The sequence below is a fragment of the Heterodontus francisci genome, chromosome 9 (genome assembly GCF_036365525.1).
Source record: "Heterodontus francisci isolate sHetFra1 chromosome 9, sHetFra1.hap1, whole genome shotgun sequence".
NCBI lineage: Eukaryota > Metazoa > Chordata > Chondrichthyes > Heterodontiformes > Heterodontidae > Heterodontus > Heterodontus francisci.
In genome coordinates this window covers 6,857,440-6,875,625 of record NC_090379.1, presented here as the reverse complement: position 1 = coordinate 6,875,625, position 18,186 = coordinate 6,857,440, and the positions used below count along the sequence as shown (strand labels likewise).

At 43.1% G+C, this 18,186-nt stretch overlaps 1 protein-coding gene across 2 annotated transcripts in view; it reads right to left on the bottom strand.

Moving 5' to 3' along the window:
* LOC137373561 (transcription factor IIIB 90 kDa subunit-like) overlaps positions 1–18,186 on the bottom strand; it is a 436,816-nt gene that overhangs the window by 324,650 nt on the left and 93,980 nt on the right. The window contains exon 3 of one of the 2 annotated variants that reach the window (XM_068038499.1): positions 17,987–18,160. The exons of the other annotated variant lie outside the window; for it this stretch is intronic. Within the exon in view, the coding sequence (XP_067894600.1) occupies positions 17,987–18,160 (174 nt within the window). The remainder of the gene's footprint in view (positions 1–17,986; positions 18,161–18,186) is intronic. 2 annotated transcript variants of the gene reach the window in all.

The window sequence follows — 18,186 nt, the reverse complement described above, 5'->3', positions numbered from 1 at the left end:
ACTCACACAAGCAAGGAATATAAGGATATGTTGATAGGGTGAGATGAAGAGGAGGGAGAGGAGGCTCATGTGGAGCATAAATGCAGTCATAGACCTGTTGGATCAAATGGCCCATATTTGTGGTGTCAGGTTTCAGAGGGCTGCCCAACCAATGGTCAGCACCTCCAGAAGCAGATGGGAGAAAAAACAAAGCATGTTTTGACATTATACAGCCAGCCACACAGCACTTCCTTCCCATGCCCTCCTTCTCTGGACTGGGCTGGCCTGTCCATTCATTAACAGGAAACACAATGCACAGTAATGATATAACTATGTACTATAAATCCCTGGAGAGGGACACAGAGGCTGATAACTCATGCTTTATTCTCAAAACAAGGAAGACTCATCATCCATATACACAACCAGGTCATCCCTGGTTTTACTCAAGAGGCTTCTTGACCTGGACAAAACACTGGCAATCAAACAGACCACCCTCCGCCATTCTGTCTGGGGAGAGTTGATGATCAGCTCAAGGTGCAGCTGTAACCCAGTAGTACAACCTTTGATATTAGCCAAGATCGACCTGCAACATGACACCAATATCAAGAAAGACCAAGATGTCCCAATACGCCTTACAACCAATGAGGTATCATTGAACTGTATTCACTGTTATAATGTAGGAAACGCGGCTCCCAATTTACATTTAGCAGCTCCCACAAATAACAATGAGATATGTTAAAGATAATAATTTTTAATCCTTTAAGTCCAGGTTATCATTCTGATGAATCTGCACTGCACCCCTCCAAGGCCAAAATATCCTTCCTGATGTGCAGTGCACAGACCTGTTGGGCCAAATACCTGTTTCTATGCTGTCAATTCTAAGTATTTTTTTTTTTAATTGTTTCATGTGGGCGTTGCTGGCATTTGTTGCCCATCCCAAATTGCCTTGGAGCTGGTGGTGGTGAGCTATCTTCTTGAACCACTGCAGTCTATTTGCTGCGGGTAAACCAACAGTGCTGTTCGGAAGGGGGTTCCAGGATTTTGACCCAGTGATAGTAAAGGAACGGCGATATATTTTCAGGCCAGGATTCTGTGGGACTTGGAGGGGAACTTGCAGATGGTGACGTTCCCATGTGTCTGCTGCCCTTGTCCCTCTAGGTGCAAGTGGTTGTGGGTTTGGAAGGTGCTGTTGAAGGAGGCATGGTGAGTTGCTACAGTGCATCTGTACATGGTACACACTGCTGCCACTGTGCGTCAGTGGTGGAGGGACAAAATGTTGAAGGTGGTGGATAGGGTGCCAGTCAAGTGGGCTGCTTTGTCCTGGATGGATTCGAGCTTCTTGAGTGTCGTTGGAGTCGCACTCATCCAGGCAAGTGGAGAGTATTCCATCACACTCCTGACTTGTGCCTTGTAAACGGTGGACAGGCTTTGGGGAGTCAGGTGGTGAGTTACTCCCTGCAGGATTCCTGGTCTCTGATCTGCTCTTGTAGCCACAGTATTTATATGGCTGTTTCAGTTCAGTTTCTAGTCAATGATAACTCCCAGGATGTTGATAGTGAGGGATTCAGTGATGGTAATGCCGTTGAATGTCAAGGGGAGATGGTTAGATTCTCTCTTATTGGAGATCATCATTGCCTGGCACTTGTGTGGCACGAATGTAACTTGCCACTTATCAGCCCAAGCCTGAATGTTGTCCAGGTCTTGCTGCATGTGAACACGCACTGCTTCAGTATCTGAGAAGTTGTGAATAGTATTGAACATTGTACAATCATCAGCAAAAATACCCATTTCTGACCTTATGACAGAGGGCAGGCAGGTCATTGATGAAGCAGGTAAAGATGGTTGGGCCTGGGACACAACCCTGAGGAGCTCCTGCATCAATGTCCGGGGCTGAGACGATTGGACTCCAACCACCATAACCATCTTGCTTTGTGCTAGATATGACTCCAATCAATGGAGAGTTCTCCTGCTGATTCCCCTTGACTTTAATTTGGCTAGGGCTCCTTGATGCCACACTCTTGTCAAATGTTACCTTGATATCAAGGGCAAATCACTCTCACCTCACCGAGTTCAGCTCTTTTGTCCATATTAGGACCAAAGCTGTAATGAAGTCAAGAGCCAAGTGGCCCTGGCTGAACCTAAACTGAGCATCAGTGAGCAGGTTGTTGCAGTTTAAATGGCACTTGAAAGCTATGTAATCTATGTAATATACGTTCCGACAGCAGGGATTTGCTAGATTTTTTTCTTCTTCCTAATCCTGGCGGCACCAAGATCAGCTTACTCAGCCCATACTAGGAACTTTCAGGATCTGTAAAGCTCAGCATATCAGGCAGTGCTTGTATCCATTTAAACACTAGCCCTATAAAATAAAACTGAATATATCCTTTCAAACATGTTTCAGAAAGGCAGTGTACAGCTACTGTGACTATATTTATGTAACTCACTTGGGACATAAAGTGGGCGAGTTGCTGAGCAGTGTGCCCAAGGATCTTCAGTGTTACACAACCCCAGCCTTTCACCATCTCTACTCATTGAAGCACCAAAACAAGAGGCTCAGTTCTCCTGCTTTTCTAGTGTTTAAACAAGTACAGGCATTAAAGACATGACAGGCAATGCGTAACAAGTCTCGCACACTCCCACCTTCCTGTAAAACTGCAGACAATAATAAAGATAAGAGGGGTGCTTGTACTTACCAGCTGGATTAGTGGAAGTCATAAAGCATTAATACCAACAGTGGAATTGGACCTTCCTGTCCACCAGCAGCTTCATATCTACAACCAGTGTTTGAATTAGTTAGTTTTTTGCATTGATCGGTAATAGATTGCCAAACATGAGACATTAGGAAAAGCAGAAGGGTGAAGAAAGTGTAATTGAACTGTACGCAGCAGCTGGAAATAAAAGGTGTACAACGCTGGGCGAGCGTGTAGCTTTCCACATCAGGGGATTCAAGAGAAGCCAGTCATCGTTAAAACAAAACGTATCCTTTCAACAGTAGAAAGGTCTCACACTTAATTCCAATTCTGTGCTGAACTAGTCGATTGCAGAAGGAATTCAGTGCTCTCTGGGAGAAAAGAAGACACATTTATATAGCGCCTTTCACAACCTTAGGTCATCTCAAAATATTTTACAGCCAATTAAGTGCGCTTTTTAAAATATTCGTTCACGGGATGTGGGCGTCGCTGGCTAGGCCAGCATTTACTGCCCACCCCTAATTGCTCTCAAGAAGGTGGTGGCGAGCTGCCTTCTTGAACTGCTGCAGTCCTTGGGGTGTAGGTCCACCAACAGTGCTGTTAAGAAGGGAGTTCCAGGATTTTGATCCAGCAAGTGAAGGAACGGCGATATAGTTCCAAGTCAGGATGGTGTGTGGTTTAGAGGGGAACTTGCAGATGGTGGTGTTCCCATGCATCTGATGTCCTTGTCCTTCTAGGTGGTCGAGCTCGCAGGTTTGGAAGGTGCTGTCGAGCCTTAGTGCGTTGTAGCCACAGCACCTATGTGGCTGGTCCAGTTCAGTTTCTGGTCAATGGTAACCCCCAGGATGTTGATAGTGGGGAATTCAGTGATGGTAATGCCATTGACAATCAAGGGGAGAGGGTTAGATTCTCTCTTGTTGGAGTTAGTCATTGCCTGGCCTTTGGGTGGTGCGAATGTTACTTGCCACTTATCAGCCCAAGCCTGGATGCAGTCCAGGTCTTGCTGCATATATACATGGGTATCTGAGGAGTCGCGAATGGTGCTGAACATTGTGCAGTCATCGGCGAACATCCCCACTTCTGACCTTACGATGGAGGAAGGTCATTGACGAAGCAGCTGAAGATGTTTGGGCCTAGGACACTACCCTGAGGAACTCCTGCAGTGATTACCAGGGACGGAGATGATTGACCTCCAACAACCACAACCATCTTCCTCTGTGCCAAGTATGACTCCAGCCAGCGGAGAGTTTTCCCCGATTGCCACGGACTCCAGTTTTGCTAGGGCTCCTTGAAGCCATACTCAGTCAAATGCTATCTTGAGGACAAGGGCAGTCACTCTCACCTCACCTCTGGAGTTCAGCTTGAACCAAGGTTGTAATGAGGTCAAGAGTTGAGTGGCCCTGGAAGAACCCAAACTGAGTAGGTTATTGTTGAGTGAGTCCCACTTGATAGCACTGATGACGACCCCTTCCATCATTTTGCTGATGATTGAGAGTAGACTAATAGGGTGGTTGAGTTTGTCCTGCTTTTTGTGGACAGGGCATACCTGGGCAATTTTCCACATTGTCGGGTAGATGCAAGTGTTGTAGCTGTACTGGAACAGCTTGGCTAGGGGTGCAGCTAGTTCTGGAGCACAAGTCTTCAGTACTATTGCCAGATGTTGTCAGGGGCCATAGCCTTTGTAATATCCAGTAACTTCAGCCGTTTCTTGATAGCACGGGGAGTGAATTGGATGGGCTAAAGACTGGCATCTGTAATGCTGGGGACCTCAGGAGGAGGCCAAGATGGATCATCCACTCAGCACTTCTGGCTGAAGATGGATGCAAATGGCTTCAGAAGTATAGTTATTGTTGTAATGTAGGAAACGTGCAGCCAGGTTTGCATACAGCAAGCTCTCAAACAGCAACATGAGGACGACCAGATAATCTGTTTTCAGTGATGTTGGTTGAGGGACAAAATATTGGCCCAGGGCACTGGGGAGAACTCACCCTATTAGTCTACTCTCAATCATCAGCAAAATGATGGAAGGGGTCGTCATCAGTGCTATCAAGTGGGACTCACTCAACAATAACCTACTCAGTTTGGGTTCTTCCAGGGCCACTCAACCCTTAAAACAGTGGCTATCTGATCCTTTATACTCACCTGAGGGGGCAGATGGGGCTGCAGCTTAATGTCTCAACCAAAAGACAGTACCTCCAATCATGCATCACTCCCTCAGTACTGCACTGGGAGGGAAAGTGTAGATTATGAGCTCAAGTCTCTGAAAGGGAACTTGAACCCACATCGTTATGACTCCAGGGTGAGCAACGCTGACCAAGCAGGGGAAAGCAACCAGCTGTTTGCATTCCTTGTCACCATCCAGCGACTCCTGCTCGAAAAATTACAAGAAGTGAAAGACCAGATTATTCCCTTCTCCTCAGAAAAACAGCTCATCAGTATTCACATTTGAGGCACACACATCAAGATTTAAGCACCCTGGAGAAGCTTCCGAGGGCCACCAGCACATCTGGAAACATTCCCCCAGCAACAGTCTAGCTTCAGAAGAGAACAACTTTCAGGTAGATAATGCCTTTTACTTTGTAAAACATCCCAGTATGTTTCACAGGAGATAAACCAAATAAAATGTCACAGAAGGACATACTAGGACAGAGGACCAAATGTTTGGTCAAAAGAGGTAGGTTTTATGAAGCAAAGAAGAGGTAGAGAGGCAGAGGCAGACAGGTTTAAGAAGGGAATTCCAGAGTTTAGGGCCCAGGTAACTGAAGACCCAGATGTCAATGGCGGGTGAAGAGAAGGGAGATGCACAAGAGGGGAGGAAGCTTGTCCATGCCAACATTTTAACAAGTGTGCATTCTGCTGATACTGCCAGCTGCAATTGGAACTACTCCTCTACTTCCTTCGGATTTCCACAACAAATTGGAGAGTCAGCAAACTGTAGGTTCTGCAGATCACAAGGGAAACAATGTCAAGAGCTACTCTGAACCTCTCGAAGTTCAAAATCTAATTTAACTGGTTACCAAAATAGCCCGACATGTGAATACAGAGTTCAAACCCCTTTTGAAGTTATGACCGACTTTTCCAATGCTTTGGTTTAAGTTTTCTCCCAGTTTGCCTTAATCTGTAAAAACCTGCAGTTTGTCAGCCTTTAATCCTAGTTATGAAGTCTAATCTTCCTCATTATACACTTGTAATGAAATGGCAGAGTGTTTTTTATTATTAAAGGTTCATATTACAAACATTTGAGTCTGCTTCAAAGAAAATAGCAATACTGTCTAATGATCTTAATTCAACATTGTTCAATTCAAATTAAAGCATAATTGAATTTTTGTATGAAATAAATAACTTCAAATTATCAGTTCTGATGAAAGGTCATTGACCTTGGAACATTAACTGTTTCTCTCTCCACACAGATGCTGCCTGATCCGATTATTTCCAGCATTTTCTGTTTATGTTTCAAATTCTCAGACTGCAATAGTGCTTCAGGTTGGATGAAAAGAAATTTGTTTGATCAGTTTATATTAGTCTCAGGGTTCTTCAAAATATGCTTTGGAATTGGAAAAATTATCTCCCCCAAAGTTGCCCAAGGGTAGTCCATAGGTACCCGAACATACATTTAGGGGTTCGTACATCTTAGCGCCGGGCCACTTCTCTCAAATTCTGTGGGTATAAGTAAAGAGACAAACAAACTTGCATTTCTATACTACCTTTCATAATGTCAGGACTTCTCAAAGTGCTTTACAGCCAATGAAGTACTCTTTGAAGTGTAGTCACTGTTGTAATGTAGGAAACAGCAGCCAATTTGCACAATCTCCCACAAACAGGAATGTGATAATGACCAGATACTCTTGCTTTAGTGACATTGTTTGAGGGACAAATATTGGCCAGGACATGAGAGAGCTCTCCTGCTTTTCTTTGAATCGTGATCGTGGGATTTTTCACAGAGAAGGCGGACAGGGCCTCGGTTTAACATCTCATTTGAACCTTAGGGTCATTTTTCTGGAGTGTACCTCAACTGTACACATCAGCAGACTAACCACTTTGGGACCATACCCCAGTACGACATCCTGTGGTGGGGGGGGGCGGAGGGGAAATGTGAAAGCGAAAAATACACATTCCACATTCTTTCACAGACAAACTCATTTTACACTGAAAGTCATGAGCAGAACCAGTGCAAGATATGCTAAAGCAACAAAAACAAGAAATGCTGGATTCACTCAGCAGGTCTGGCAGCATCTGTGGAAAGAGAAGCAGAGTTAACGCTTCGGGTCAGTGACCCTTCTTCGGACCCGAAACGTTAACTCTGCTTCTCTTTCCACAGATGCTGCCAGACCTGCTGAGTGAATCCAGCATTTCTTGTTTTTGTTTCAGATTTCCAGCATCCGCAGTATTTTGCTTTTATATGCTAAAGCAAGTTTGGTAAACTAAACTTCTAATCACAGTGTAATAATGCATCCTCACCACAAAGCTGGAAGGATGCTGATTCTGTTCAGCAATTACTCTCCATCATTTTGCATTATAACCTTGAATTCTGATTGCCAGACCAGACTTCCCAGCTGAAGATCACAGTGCCGTCAACCTCCACAGGTCCAAAAGGTTACACAAGAACACAAGAAACAGCAGCAGGCATCTGCCATACGGACCCTTTAGCTTGCCCTGCCATTCAACAAAAACATGACTGATCTGCTACCTCAACTCATGTTTCTTGCCCTATCCCCCTTGATACCGTTAGTGCCCAAAAAAGACCATCTATCTCTCGCTCTTTCTCTCTCTCCCCTCCCACCACTAAGTGCTGACTTAAAAGCAAAATACTGCGGATGCTGGAAATCTGAAATAAAAACAAGAAATGTTGGAAATACTCAGCAGGTCTGGCAGCATCTGTGGAGAGAAGCAGAGTTAACGTTTCAGGTCAGAGACCCTTCTTCAAAACTCAGTTCTGAAGAAGGGTCTCTGACCTGAAACGTTAACTCTGCTTCTCCCTCCACAGATGCTGCCAGACCGGATGAGTGTTTCCAGCATTTCTGGTTTTATTATACCAAGTGCTGACTCTTGGGCGGCTGCAATACTCCAATGTCTCATCTAAGTAGCCGTTCTTCATAGTGATACCGAAACAAGAACAACCTGCATTTACATAGCACCCTCAACATGGAAAATTATCTTAAGGCTCTTCACAGAGACACTGTAACAAAATAGATTTGAAACAAAGGAGATGATGTTTAGGGAGGGAACTGTTAAGTGGGGGGCCTAGACAGCTGAAGGCAGGATTCCCAGTAGTGAGGCCAAAGATGAAGAGAGTGTTCTGGGCATTTGGAGGATACACACATACAAGGAGGAGCAAAACCATAAAATAATTAAACACAAGAATGAGAATTTTAAATAGGTACAATTGGGGGACCAGGAGACAAGTATAGGTTAGCCACGACGGGGGTGATGGATGGCATGAGTTGGTAAAGGACAGGATACAGTTTGGATCAGGTGACGCTCAGAAAGGATGACAACTGGATTAGTGAGCACTGGAATCGTCAAGTCTGGAGATGCAAAGGTATGGATGACCTTTCAGCAGTGATGAGGGATGTTTGAGGTGAAAGCAGGCATTTTGGGTGAGGAGTAGGTATGGGGTTACAAACTCCGTTCGGAGTAGAATACAATACCAAGGTAACAAGCAATGTTGGCAGTTTTATTAAACTATGAGGAGACGGCACATCACAAACCAGTCAGATAATGACCTTATTCCAACACCTTCCAGCTAGGGGTTTTATGATAGTGATCAGGAACCAAGGCTTATTCCACCCACAGCCCCCTCTCTATCCTGAGGGATCATAGTGCCCCAGGCAAGATCCACTAACTCAGCACAGACCAAGCACGAAAGCTTGGATCTCTTGCCTGCTCAGCTGAACCAAGTCGATGGATCTGAGGTTGTTGACCAAATAAACCTTGTATCTGGTACAGCAACCACTCAAAATAACTCCAACTCATTTCAGCTCTGCATTAGCTGGTGAATGTATTTTGTTTTGTAACTGGAGTTAGGAGTTTGAGGACAATGGAGATAAAACTGGAAACATGCCAGTGTATTTCCTCCTTCGGACCCAGAACTGACCTGTGTATTTCCAGCATTTCCTGTTTTCAGTTCACATTTCCAGCATTTGTAATTTTTGTATCTATCGCTATAAAAAGTGACATATTCTGCTCCGGGGAGGGGTAAGGGGGCTCAGTGGGAAGAAGAAAAAAATGATTCAAGTGCTACACAATAGTCTACACCCCTGCACAAACTCTCACAGAACAATGATTCTCCTAAAATAATCTGCATCCCTACACTATTCACTGATAAAGTCAGATCTGTGAAAATTGAAAACAATTACATAGCAGTGCAGAGGGTCCCTCTGGCTGAGGGGCACAGTAAATCTGCAGGTTTTGTGGGTAGGCGTTCAAATGGGTATTTTGCAGCAAATCACCAGTAGCTCCAACACACATTCATTCTTCTCTCCTCCTCCTCATCCCCATCAAACCAGAGCAAAAACACTTTGCAATCAGCATCATTGTTGCTACGGGGCTGAGAATGTTTGATGTTCACACTGGTTCAACATCTTTGCAACTGGCCCTTTTCCTCTCAAACTCCACACATAATATCTTGTACATCCTTCCCCTTCCAGCCTTCTGTCAGAAACACAAATGGGCTCTGCCAGATATAAATCTTTTATTGACCGAATCTGACATGCTGCAGATGGACCCATACAGGGCATTGTGCTTCCTGCTTCTGTTTCACGATGTGAAAAAGGTCTAAATAAAGGACGATTGTACAGACCCGGCAGGAGTGCTGGTGTTATTCCTGGTCTTGTAGATTTGAATTTCTCCTCCCCACATGCCTCCTACCCTCCCTACCCCCAATCAGAGCTGTGAAACATCGACAAGATGACCATGAAAACATTTACAACATCTGGATATATTGCAGAATTCCTACCCATTCCAGGATAAAATTTGTTCTGCATTTGTTAGGATTTGACTGCCTTACATATACACAGCTTGCTCACTACACTATAGCCATCCTGCCCCTGGCTATCCAACTGCTCCCGCGCCACCACCCCCCTCACTCCCACCACCACATCATGTAGTTCCCACAACCACTGAGCAGATAAATCACTTAATCAGTTTAGTCACCATGACACAATTACATCATCCCTCTGTAACCAAAAATAAGCTCCTTTGTCAGGAGCGTCATTGAGAGGATAACAGACACTGAGTAGGCAATTCCCAGCACGGTGCCACACAAAACAGCTCTGACTACAAGTCACCCTCCATGTCTGTCATCACTTGTGGGTTACGTAATACGTTCAGCTGCGAGGATAAATTTAAATGGCATAGACCTCTATGGTATGAGTTTTGTTTTGTGGCAGGAGCTATTTTTTTGCTTAAAGCTCGAGCACTGACAGAGAAACGGTGAAAGTAACAAAAAACAGAACAGCTTGCCTACTGGCTTGGTGTATAAGTGACCATATAGTGGGGTACAAAGCCACACAGTGCAAGGTCCCTTGTTTAATCTCCGCTCGGTAGCTTAGTAAGCTGATCTCAGCAAACATGGAAGCGCTGCAAATGGTCTCAATCCCTCAGAGTGAATGTGAGGCATGAAGGGGTACCGGTGGGGGGGCGGGGGGCAGGGCTTAGTGGAGCAATCTATAGATAATTTGGACTTGAACACAGAATCACAAAATTTATTGATGTGACAAAATTGGAAGTTTGGCACACAGAGGACTGCAAGAGACTTCAGCAGAATATAGGTGACTGGAATGGGCAAACAAGTGGCAGGTACAGATTCAGGTGGAGAGTGTGAGGTGATCCATTTTTGGTGAAAAAACAAGGAATGAGAACGTATACTTAAAGGGAAAACATTGTGTATGGATAAACCAAGACACCTAGGCATTTAAATGTATAATTCCCTGAGTAGCTTTTGGGTTTTATAAATAGGAAGACAAATTACAAACAAGAATTTGCATTTACATACCATCTTTCACAACCTCAGGAATGTCCCAAAGTTAAAATCCACCCTGTCAAGTCCACTCAGAATCTTATACATTTCAATCAAGTCGCCTCTTACTCTTCGAAACTCCAATGGATACAAGCCTAGCCTATCTAACCTTTCCTTGTAAAGTAGTCATTGTTGTAATGCAGGGAAGTGTTGTCACCAATTTGCATGCAGCAAGGTCCCACAATGAAATAATGACCAAACAAATCCAATTTAGTGATGCTTATTGTGCAATAAACATTGGCCAAGACACTGAGAAGAACTCTCCTGAACCTCGTCAAATAGTACAATAGGATCTTTTAAGCAAGGAGGTAATGATAAATTTGAACAATTCCTACTTATTTAAGACTCCCATCAGTTATTCTAAGGCGATAAAAGAGCATCTGTTTCATGGACTCTTCCAATTGTGCTGGGTCAGTCTGCAACGCCACACTCTAGCATGGCATTTTCCCTCTCTCAACAGAAGGCATGTCCCAGTCCGCATAGTTTGGATGGCACAGCCAATACTGGAATCATGCAAGAACAATCCTCTGTCCTTCCATTCCTACAAAAGCAATCGGAACTCCAACAGATCGCAAAGCTTTTGAAGTACCCTTAACTCAAACACTACTAAAAAGTGTGGGAATTTTGCTGATATGACCCAAGGTTTAAAGGCCACCTGAAGATGACAGCAACTCCAACTGCTGTATGGCAGTGCAGAGAATATACTGCATGCTCCAACAACTGCAGGTACAATACAAACAGGGGCAAGTCTGAACTGCAGTTGTTTGCATAAAACAAAACTTGGCTGATAGTTCCTGCCAAACACTGCTTACTTACCTGAAGCAAGACGTTCATGTGAACTTCAAAAAGAAAGAAACAAGGTGAACGAGGTAGTCTCTATCATCGATGGCTCAGTGCACTTTGGCAATGCAACAGTTACGCCTACAACGACTGCATTAAACAAAACATTTGTAAACTTTTAAAAAATCATTGAGAGGCTCGGTCCAAAGGATTTCCTAAGCTTTATTGGTCAGGTATATACGTTGCTTCTGTATCATTGCAAAATCTAACTGTGATACAAGCTAGATACAAATATATCATGAATGATTTGAGACTTAATCATTTTGTTTATCTCTTGGATACATCCCCTTGGGAAAACTATCATCTCTGCATTTGCCAGCCTGCCTCAATTATCATCACTCTGAGGTAATTTTTCTACTTAAAAAATGCTACATAAATGCAAGTTGTTTTTAAAGATATATCCAGTTCCCCATTGAGTGATGCTCTAGTCTTTGTAAAGCAAATACCCTTTGTGTGAAATCATTTTTTCTAACTTCCCCCATGTTCCTCCACGCTCTTTGAAAGAGTTGATGGATCAAGTGTCTACCTGCTGTTCTGTACTATTCTATGTTCCTTTAGTAATGAACTTGAATCAATGCAGTCCTGTTGCTGATTCACCAACCACTGAAAGCAATCTTTCAACATTTACCTGCCTTGGGTCCATAACCCTTACCTACCAAAAATATATCAATCACAATATGGAAAATTTCAATTGCCTTTCTCACAAGCTCTTGAGGCTGGGAGTTAGAGTTCCAGAATTAGGAACATAGGAGCAGGAGTAGGCCATTCAGCCCATCGAGCCTGCTCTGCCATTCAATATGATCATGGCTGATCATCCACTTCAATGCCTTTTTCACCACACTACCCCCACAGCCCTTTATGTCATTTGTATTTAGAAATCAGTCAATCTCTACTTTAAACATACTTAATGATTGAGCTTCCACAGCCCTCTGGGTTGAGAATTCCAAAGATTCACAACCCTCTGAGTAAAGAAGTTTCTCCTCATCTCTGTCCTAAGCAGCATCCCCCTTATTCTGAAATTGTACCCCTGGTTCTAGACTCCCCAACCAAGGAAACATCTTAGCTGCTTCTACCCTATCTATCCCTTTAGGTATTTTGCAGATGAGATCACCTCTCATTCTTTGAAATTCTACAAAATACATGCCCAGTTTCCCCAATCTCTCTTCACAGAACGGTTCCGCCATCCCGAGAACAAGTCTGGTGAACCTTCGTGGCATTCCCTCTATGACAATAATATCCTTCCTAAGGCAAGGGGACCAAAACTGCATGCAATATTCCAGGTGCGGTCTAATCAAGGTTCTATACAATTGAAGCAAAACTTCACTACTCCTGTTCTCAAATCCTCTTGCGATAAAGGCTACCATACATTAGCCTTCCTAATTTCTTGCTGCACCTGCATGTTAGCTTTCAGTGACTTATTGATGAGGATACCCAGATCCCTTTGTACAGCTACACTTTCTAATCTCTTACCATTTTAGAACTACTCTGCACATCTGTTCCTCCTACCAAAGTGGATAACTTCACTATCCTCTGTGTAAAGAAATGCTTCCTGACATCATCCCTGAATGGTTTGGTTCTACTACTAAGCTCATGACTCCTTGTTCTGGACTCACTCACCAGAGGAAGCAGTTTCTATCTACCTTATCAATTCCTTTGATCATCTTAAACACCTCAACTTGATCACCCCGTAACTGTCTATACTAGGGTTCCCTAAACTATAGTATGCATACCTCTGGCAGTGCGCAAGACATCTCTGCAGGGTACGCGGGAGAAATTGTCTAATGCGGGATTTTATTTATTGCATTTTTATAATAGCCTACTCATACAAAGCTTTAAAACTCAGAATGTGTTATATAATTTACTTCAAGATATACCAATGAGAACACATACACAGAGAACTGATGACCTACAAAGCCCTCACCTCCAATCACCATATATGACCGTGTGATTTCAGTTGCCCAGCAACTGTTAAATCTAACTGAACTCAGAATTAATTTGGGTTTTCTTTTGGTCATATATGTCGCATTATAATGATACCTGCTTGGACATAGCAGCGAAAAATGGACAGATGGCTAAAGGCAGACAGTGTTGAGAAGAACCCGCAAAGTATCAGTGATGAGAAGCGGAGTAATGAAATGTGTCTTGCCAGTTAACAGTGCACTTGCTGAAATCACTGTTGAGACAACGACTACTGACTCAACTTGCAAATCTCAGCCTGCGACTCCAAACATGATCTATATCAAAGATGTAAATATGGCAAAAAGTACATTGAAAAGGGGGTTATTTGGTCTGGATCTGGTGAATATCTTAAGCCAGAAGATACATTATTTGAAGTCCTGTCAAATAACAGCCAAAAACCATTGCTTCTATGCAAACACTCGGAAACAAAACATGCAAAACACGAGGGAAAACCACCAAACTTTTTCAAGCAGCCACAGGCATTGCTAATGTGAAGCAAGATAGTTTGGCACTCTGTACTGATAATATTAAGCCCCTTGAAGCCTCATACTTGGGGAATTGCACTGAGTTGCAAAGGGTAGGAAAACCTTACACCACAGCATAGAAACTAATACTACCCGCGGCTACAAACATGCGAAGAATTATGCTTAGAGAGGAGGCCCCAAAAATTTATAAGTGCCATTTTCAAACAAAAACTGACAAGCCGAATTAATGACATGGCCATTGATACCCTAATTCAATTGGCAAACCATGTCCTTAGCAGCAGTACTTTGTTCTGCACCTGTATGAATCCACAGACTTAGGCTTAGCTCACCTTCTGGGGTATGTCTGATATATTTACAAAGGTGCAATACAGAAGAAATTTTTTTTCCCAGTCGCTGCATACCAGAACAGCTGAGGAGATTTTACAGTTGCTTGACAGCTTCACAAATCAACGCGATATCGTCTGGTTTCAATGTATCTGCACTGATGGAACAAAATTAATGACTGGCAGGAACAGTGGCCTATATCAGAGCAATGACTCCAAATATGATGTGAGTGCATTTCAGCATACATAGAGAAGGAATCACTGCCAAAAGCATGTCTATCAACTTGAAGGAGGTGCTGGGAAATGCTGTGAAGTTGGTAAACTTTTCAAAAGCTTAACTTTAAATTCCAGAATAGTTGCAGTTCCATGTAATGATATGGGAAGCGAGCAGATCAATTTATGGAGGTTCGTCAACTGTCATGTGGCAAGATCTTGACACATTTCTTTGAACTTCACTCTGAGTTCAAATTATTCTTTACAGGCCACCCATTCCCAATCTCTCATTGAGCTAATTACCAGATATATTTTCTCATCAGAATGAGCAAAATCTAGGACTTCAAGGACTGAATGCACCCATCTTCAATGTCCAGCACAAAACTAAGTCAATGAAAAAGAACCTGGTATTTTTGGTTCGTTTTGGAGGAAAGCAATACCAAAGCTTTCCCAAAATGCATGAATTCCTCACAAGAAATTAACTGCAGTTGCAGGACAGTGTAAAAGGTGCCAAACAACATCTCACTGAACTGGCGAGGCAGTTACTTGAGTACTTTCCTTTAATGGGAAACCATAAAGTTGGATCCGCTAACCTTTCACAGAATTTTCTGCAGTACCCGTGCAGCAAGACTTGAAGACTAAAAGAACAAGTGAACCTCCTGGACAGCTCAACTAACAGCGGACTCGAGACTGAGTGCCAACAAAAGCAGTTGGCTGAGATTTGGGTCCAAACGCGAGCAGTGTTCCTTGCATTGTCAGACAGGCCTGCAAGATTTTAATACCGTTTGCTACAACCTACCTGTGTGAAAATAAATTTTCACCACTCACTGGAATGAAATCGAAGTATCACAGCGTCTTTGTACGGAGAACAACTCACCTATCATTCCATGCGTCTATGCTCAAACAAACAACTCGTTACATTAATGGTGAGCAGTACTATTCAGCCATTGTTTAAGTTGTATGTGTATTATAATTTATACGTTTTGTATAATGCTTCAACATTGAAGGAATTAAAATATTAAATCTGTACGCAGACAACGAGCAGATCCAGAAGTGGGTATGCAATATGTGAAGTTTGGGAACCTCCTTTCTATAAGCAAGGGAATACAAGCCTAGTCTATGCAACCTGTTCTCATAATTTAATTGTTTTAGCAGACACCTCTTGGGACCAGTAAGAGATCCATGCACATTTGTCTCGTGCCCATTGAATAGTAGCACTTAAGTAAAACTGATCAGTGTTTAACATTATGATAGGATAGGGTAATCAAAGCACATTGTTTCCAGTAGTTGAGAGTTTAAGGATGAGAAACTAATGATACAAAGTTAAATAAGAGAGGTTTAGAATGGAGGGCAGAATAAAATTTCTTCAGTTGTGAAGCTGTGGAATTCACTTCCAGGATTAGTGGTTCAGGCAGACACTGTATCAACGTTCAAAACTGGATTGGATATGGGGATGAAGGTGCCCCAATGTACCCAATCAAGTACGCATGTGTGACCCAAGACAGTAAATGCCAAGCACTCACCAGCAGGGGTCACTAGATGGAAAAGTAACATTGGCAGCTATTCCCTTCACTGACCCAAATTCCAGCCCTTCTCCCCCAACACTCCCCCCAGCCCTGTCTATATGGCTCAGGGATAACAGACTACCTGAACCAATGGGGGAGCTCAAGACTTCATTAATAATTCTGATAAAAGGTTATGGATCTGAAACATTAACTGTTTCTCTCTCTACAGATGCTGCCTGACCTGCTGAGCATTTCCAGCACTTCATTTTTATTTCAGATTTCCAGCATCCACCGTATCTTGCTTTTGACTTAATTAACAGGGATAGCTCATAGGTAAGACACCGAGACCACACTTAGGAATATGCTTAAGATTGCTCAGGGCTTCATAATAGTTTTCCCTATGTATTTGATATTTTGGCTTTTTTCTCCTTGTTCAAGTTGCTACTTTTTTCTTCCTCACTCCAATTTCATGATATGCTATTTCCCCCCACCCCATCTCCAATTTGACAATGACAATCTCCTGCCCACAGTGTGACCTCTCCCCAGCTCCTCCTCTTTCAATGTCACCATTGACTCTTACTACCTGCTACTTTAAGCATCAAGAGAGTGGAAGAGTTTTTGCTCAGTGTGCAGTGGCATTTAATCATTCCAACCGCAGCAAGAAATAGGAAGCTGCAACAGCACTGATGGTGAGAAGGAGGGGAAAGGAAAGACAAGAAAAAAGAGCTGTGCTAAAGGGGAAGGGTTGGGCATGAATGCGAGGAGGAGATACCTGCGATCTTCCTTTTCTGCAGATCAGATTCGCACTAAAGGAAACTGCTACTTTTAAAATAAAGGAGGCAAGAATTTAGACTGACAGTTTTGGAGTCCGGTGGCAGGAATAGGTGTGACAACTCTTCTATCCAAGATAAAATGAACAGGAATTAACTCTACTAGGGACTGATATTGAGATGATCGCAATCCATGCAAGAAAGAAAGGCCATTCTGTCCATCTATCCCAAGGAGTGGGAAAGGAAGAAAGGGTTTTGCACACAGTTCATGCACTAGCTTTATTTGAAATTTTCATTTTAATTACCCCCCCAAAAGCTAATCAGCAATTCTGCAAGTTAAAAGTCCCTTGTGAGAAACACCCATGGATGCAATGTTCAGAAAGAGACCATTAGGAAACTCGAAGAAAGAAAAAACTTGCTTTCATCAAGCACCTTTCAGATGCTCAGGATTTCACAACGCATTCATAGCCAAAGTGTACTTTTTGAAGTGTAGTCACTGCTGCAATGTAGGAAACACAGCAGCCAATTTGCACACAGAAAAATCCCAAAAGGCAAAGAGATAAGTGAGCAGATAATCTGCTTTTTGATTAAAAAGTGACTTTGGTTGAGTGATATTTGTTGGCAAGACTTCCCTGGTCTTCTTTGGACAGCACCATGGAATATTAGATGTCCACCTGAGGAGTCCGAGAGGACCTTGATTTAGCAGCTCCTCTGAAAGATGGCACTGCCATTCAGCATAGCACTCCCTCAGTCCTGCACTCATGTAAAGGCCACTCCTTTCAATTCCAGTCGAAACTACATACAAGGCACATTCATCTTTATAGCAACAGGAGCCAGATATATAGACACTACTCTAAATTCAATGCACCTTCACGTACCAACAAAGCTGCACATGCTAATCTCAAGAGTCGCCCTGAAACTGACCGACACAAACACATAAACTGGAGGCCACAGTATCGGGATGCATCCGAGGCATTTACGTGCACTGGAAGTTTTATTCCACATCAACCAGGCATTTCACATACACTAAGCAGAGCTGGCATACAGCGACTATAGACTTTCAAAGCACAAATAAACTTGGAGCGAGAACTGAATAAAGTAACACTTTACCTGGATTTATTTTTTTAAAACTACAGTTAATCGCTATAAATCTCCATAAATTAACCTTTTAGATCAGCATCTGCTTTGCAGTGTGAAAAGGATACGAGGTGTCCCTTCCGTTCGACAGACCAGATAGAGGCAGGCAGCAACCACGTGGCTCATTTTCCGGCCCCGGGTGAGGTGCTTGCTGACTGCCATTTTGAAGAAGTTAAAGGCAGTATCAAGACAATGCTGATTTAACTGGAGCTGGTTACCCAGATGGTGAATCTGACGTCGACCTAAGGAGTAACAACAAAAACAAAAT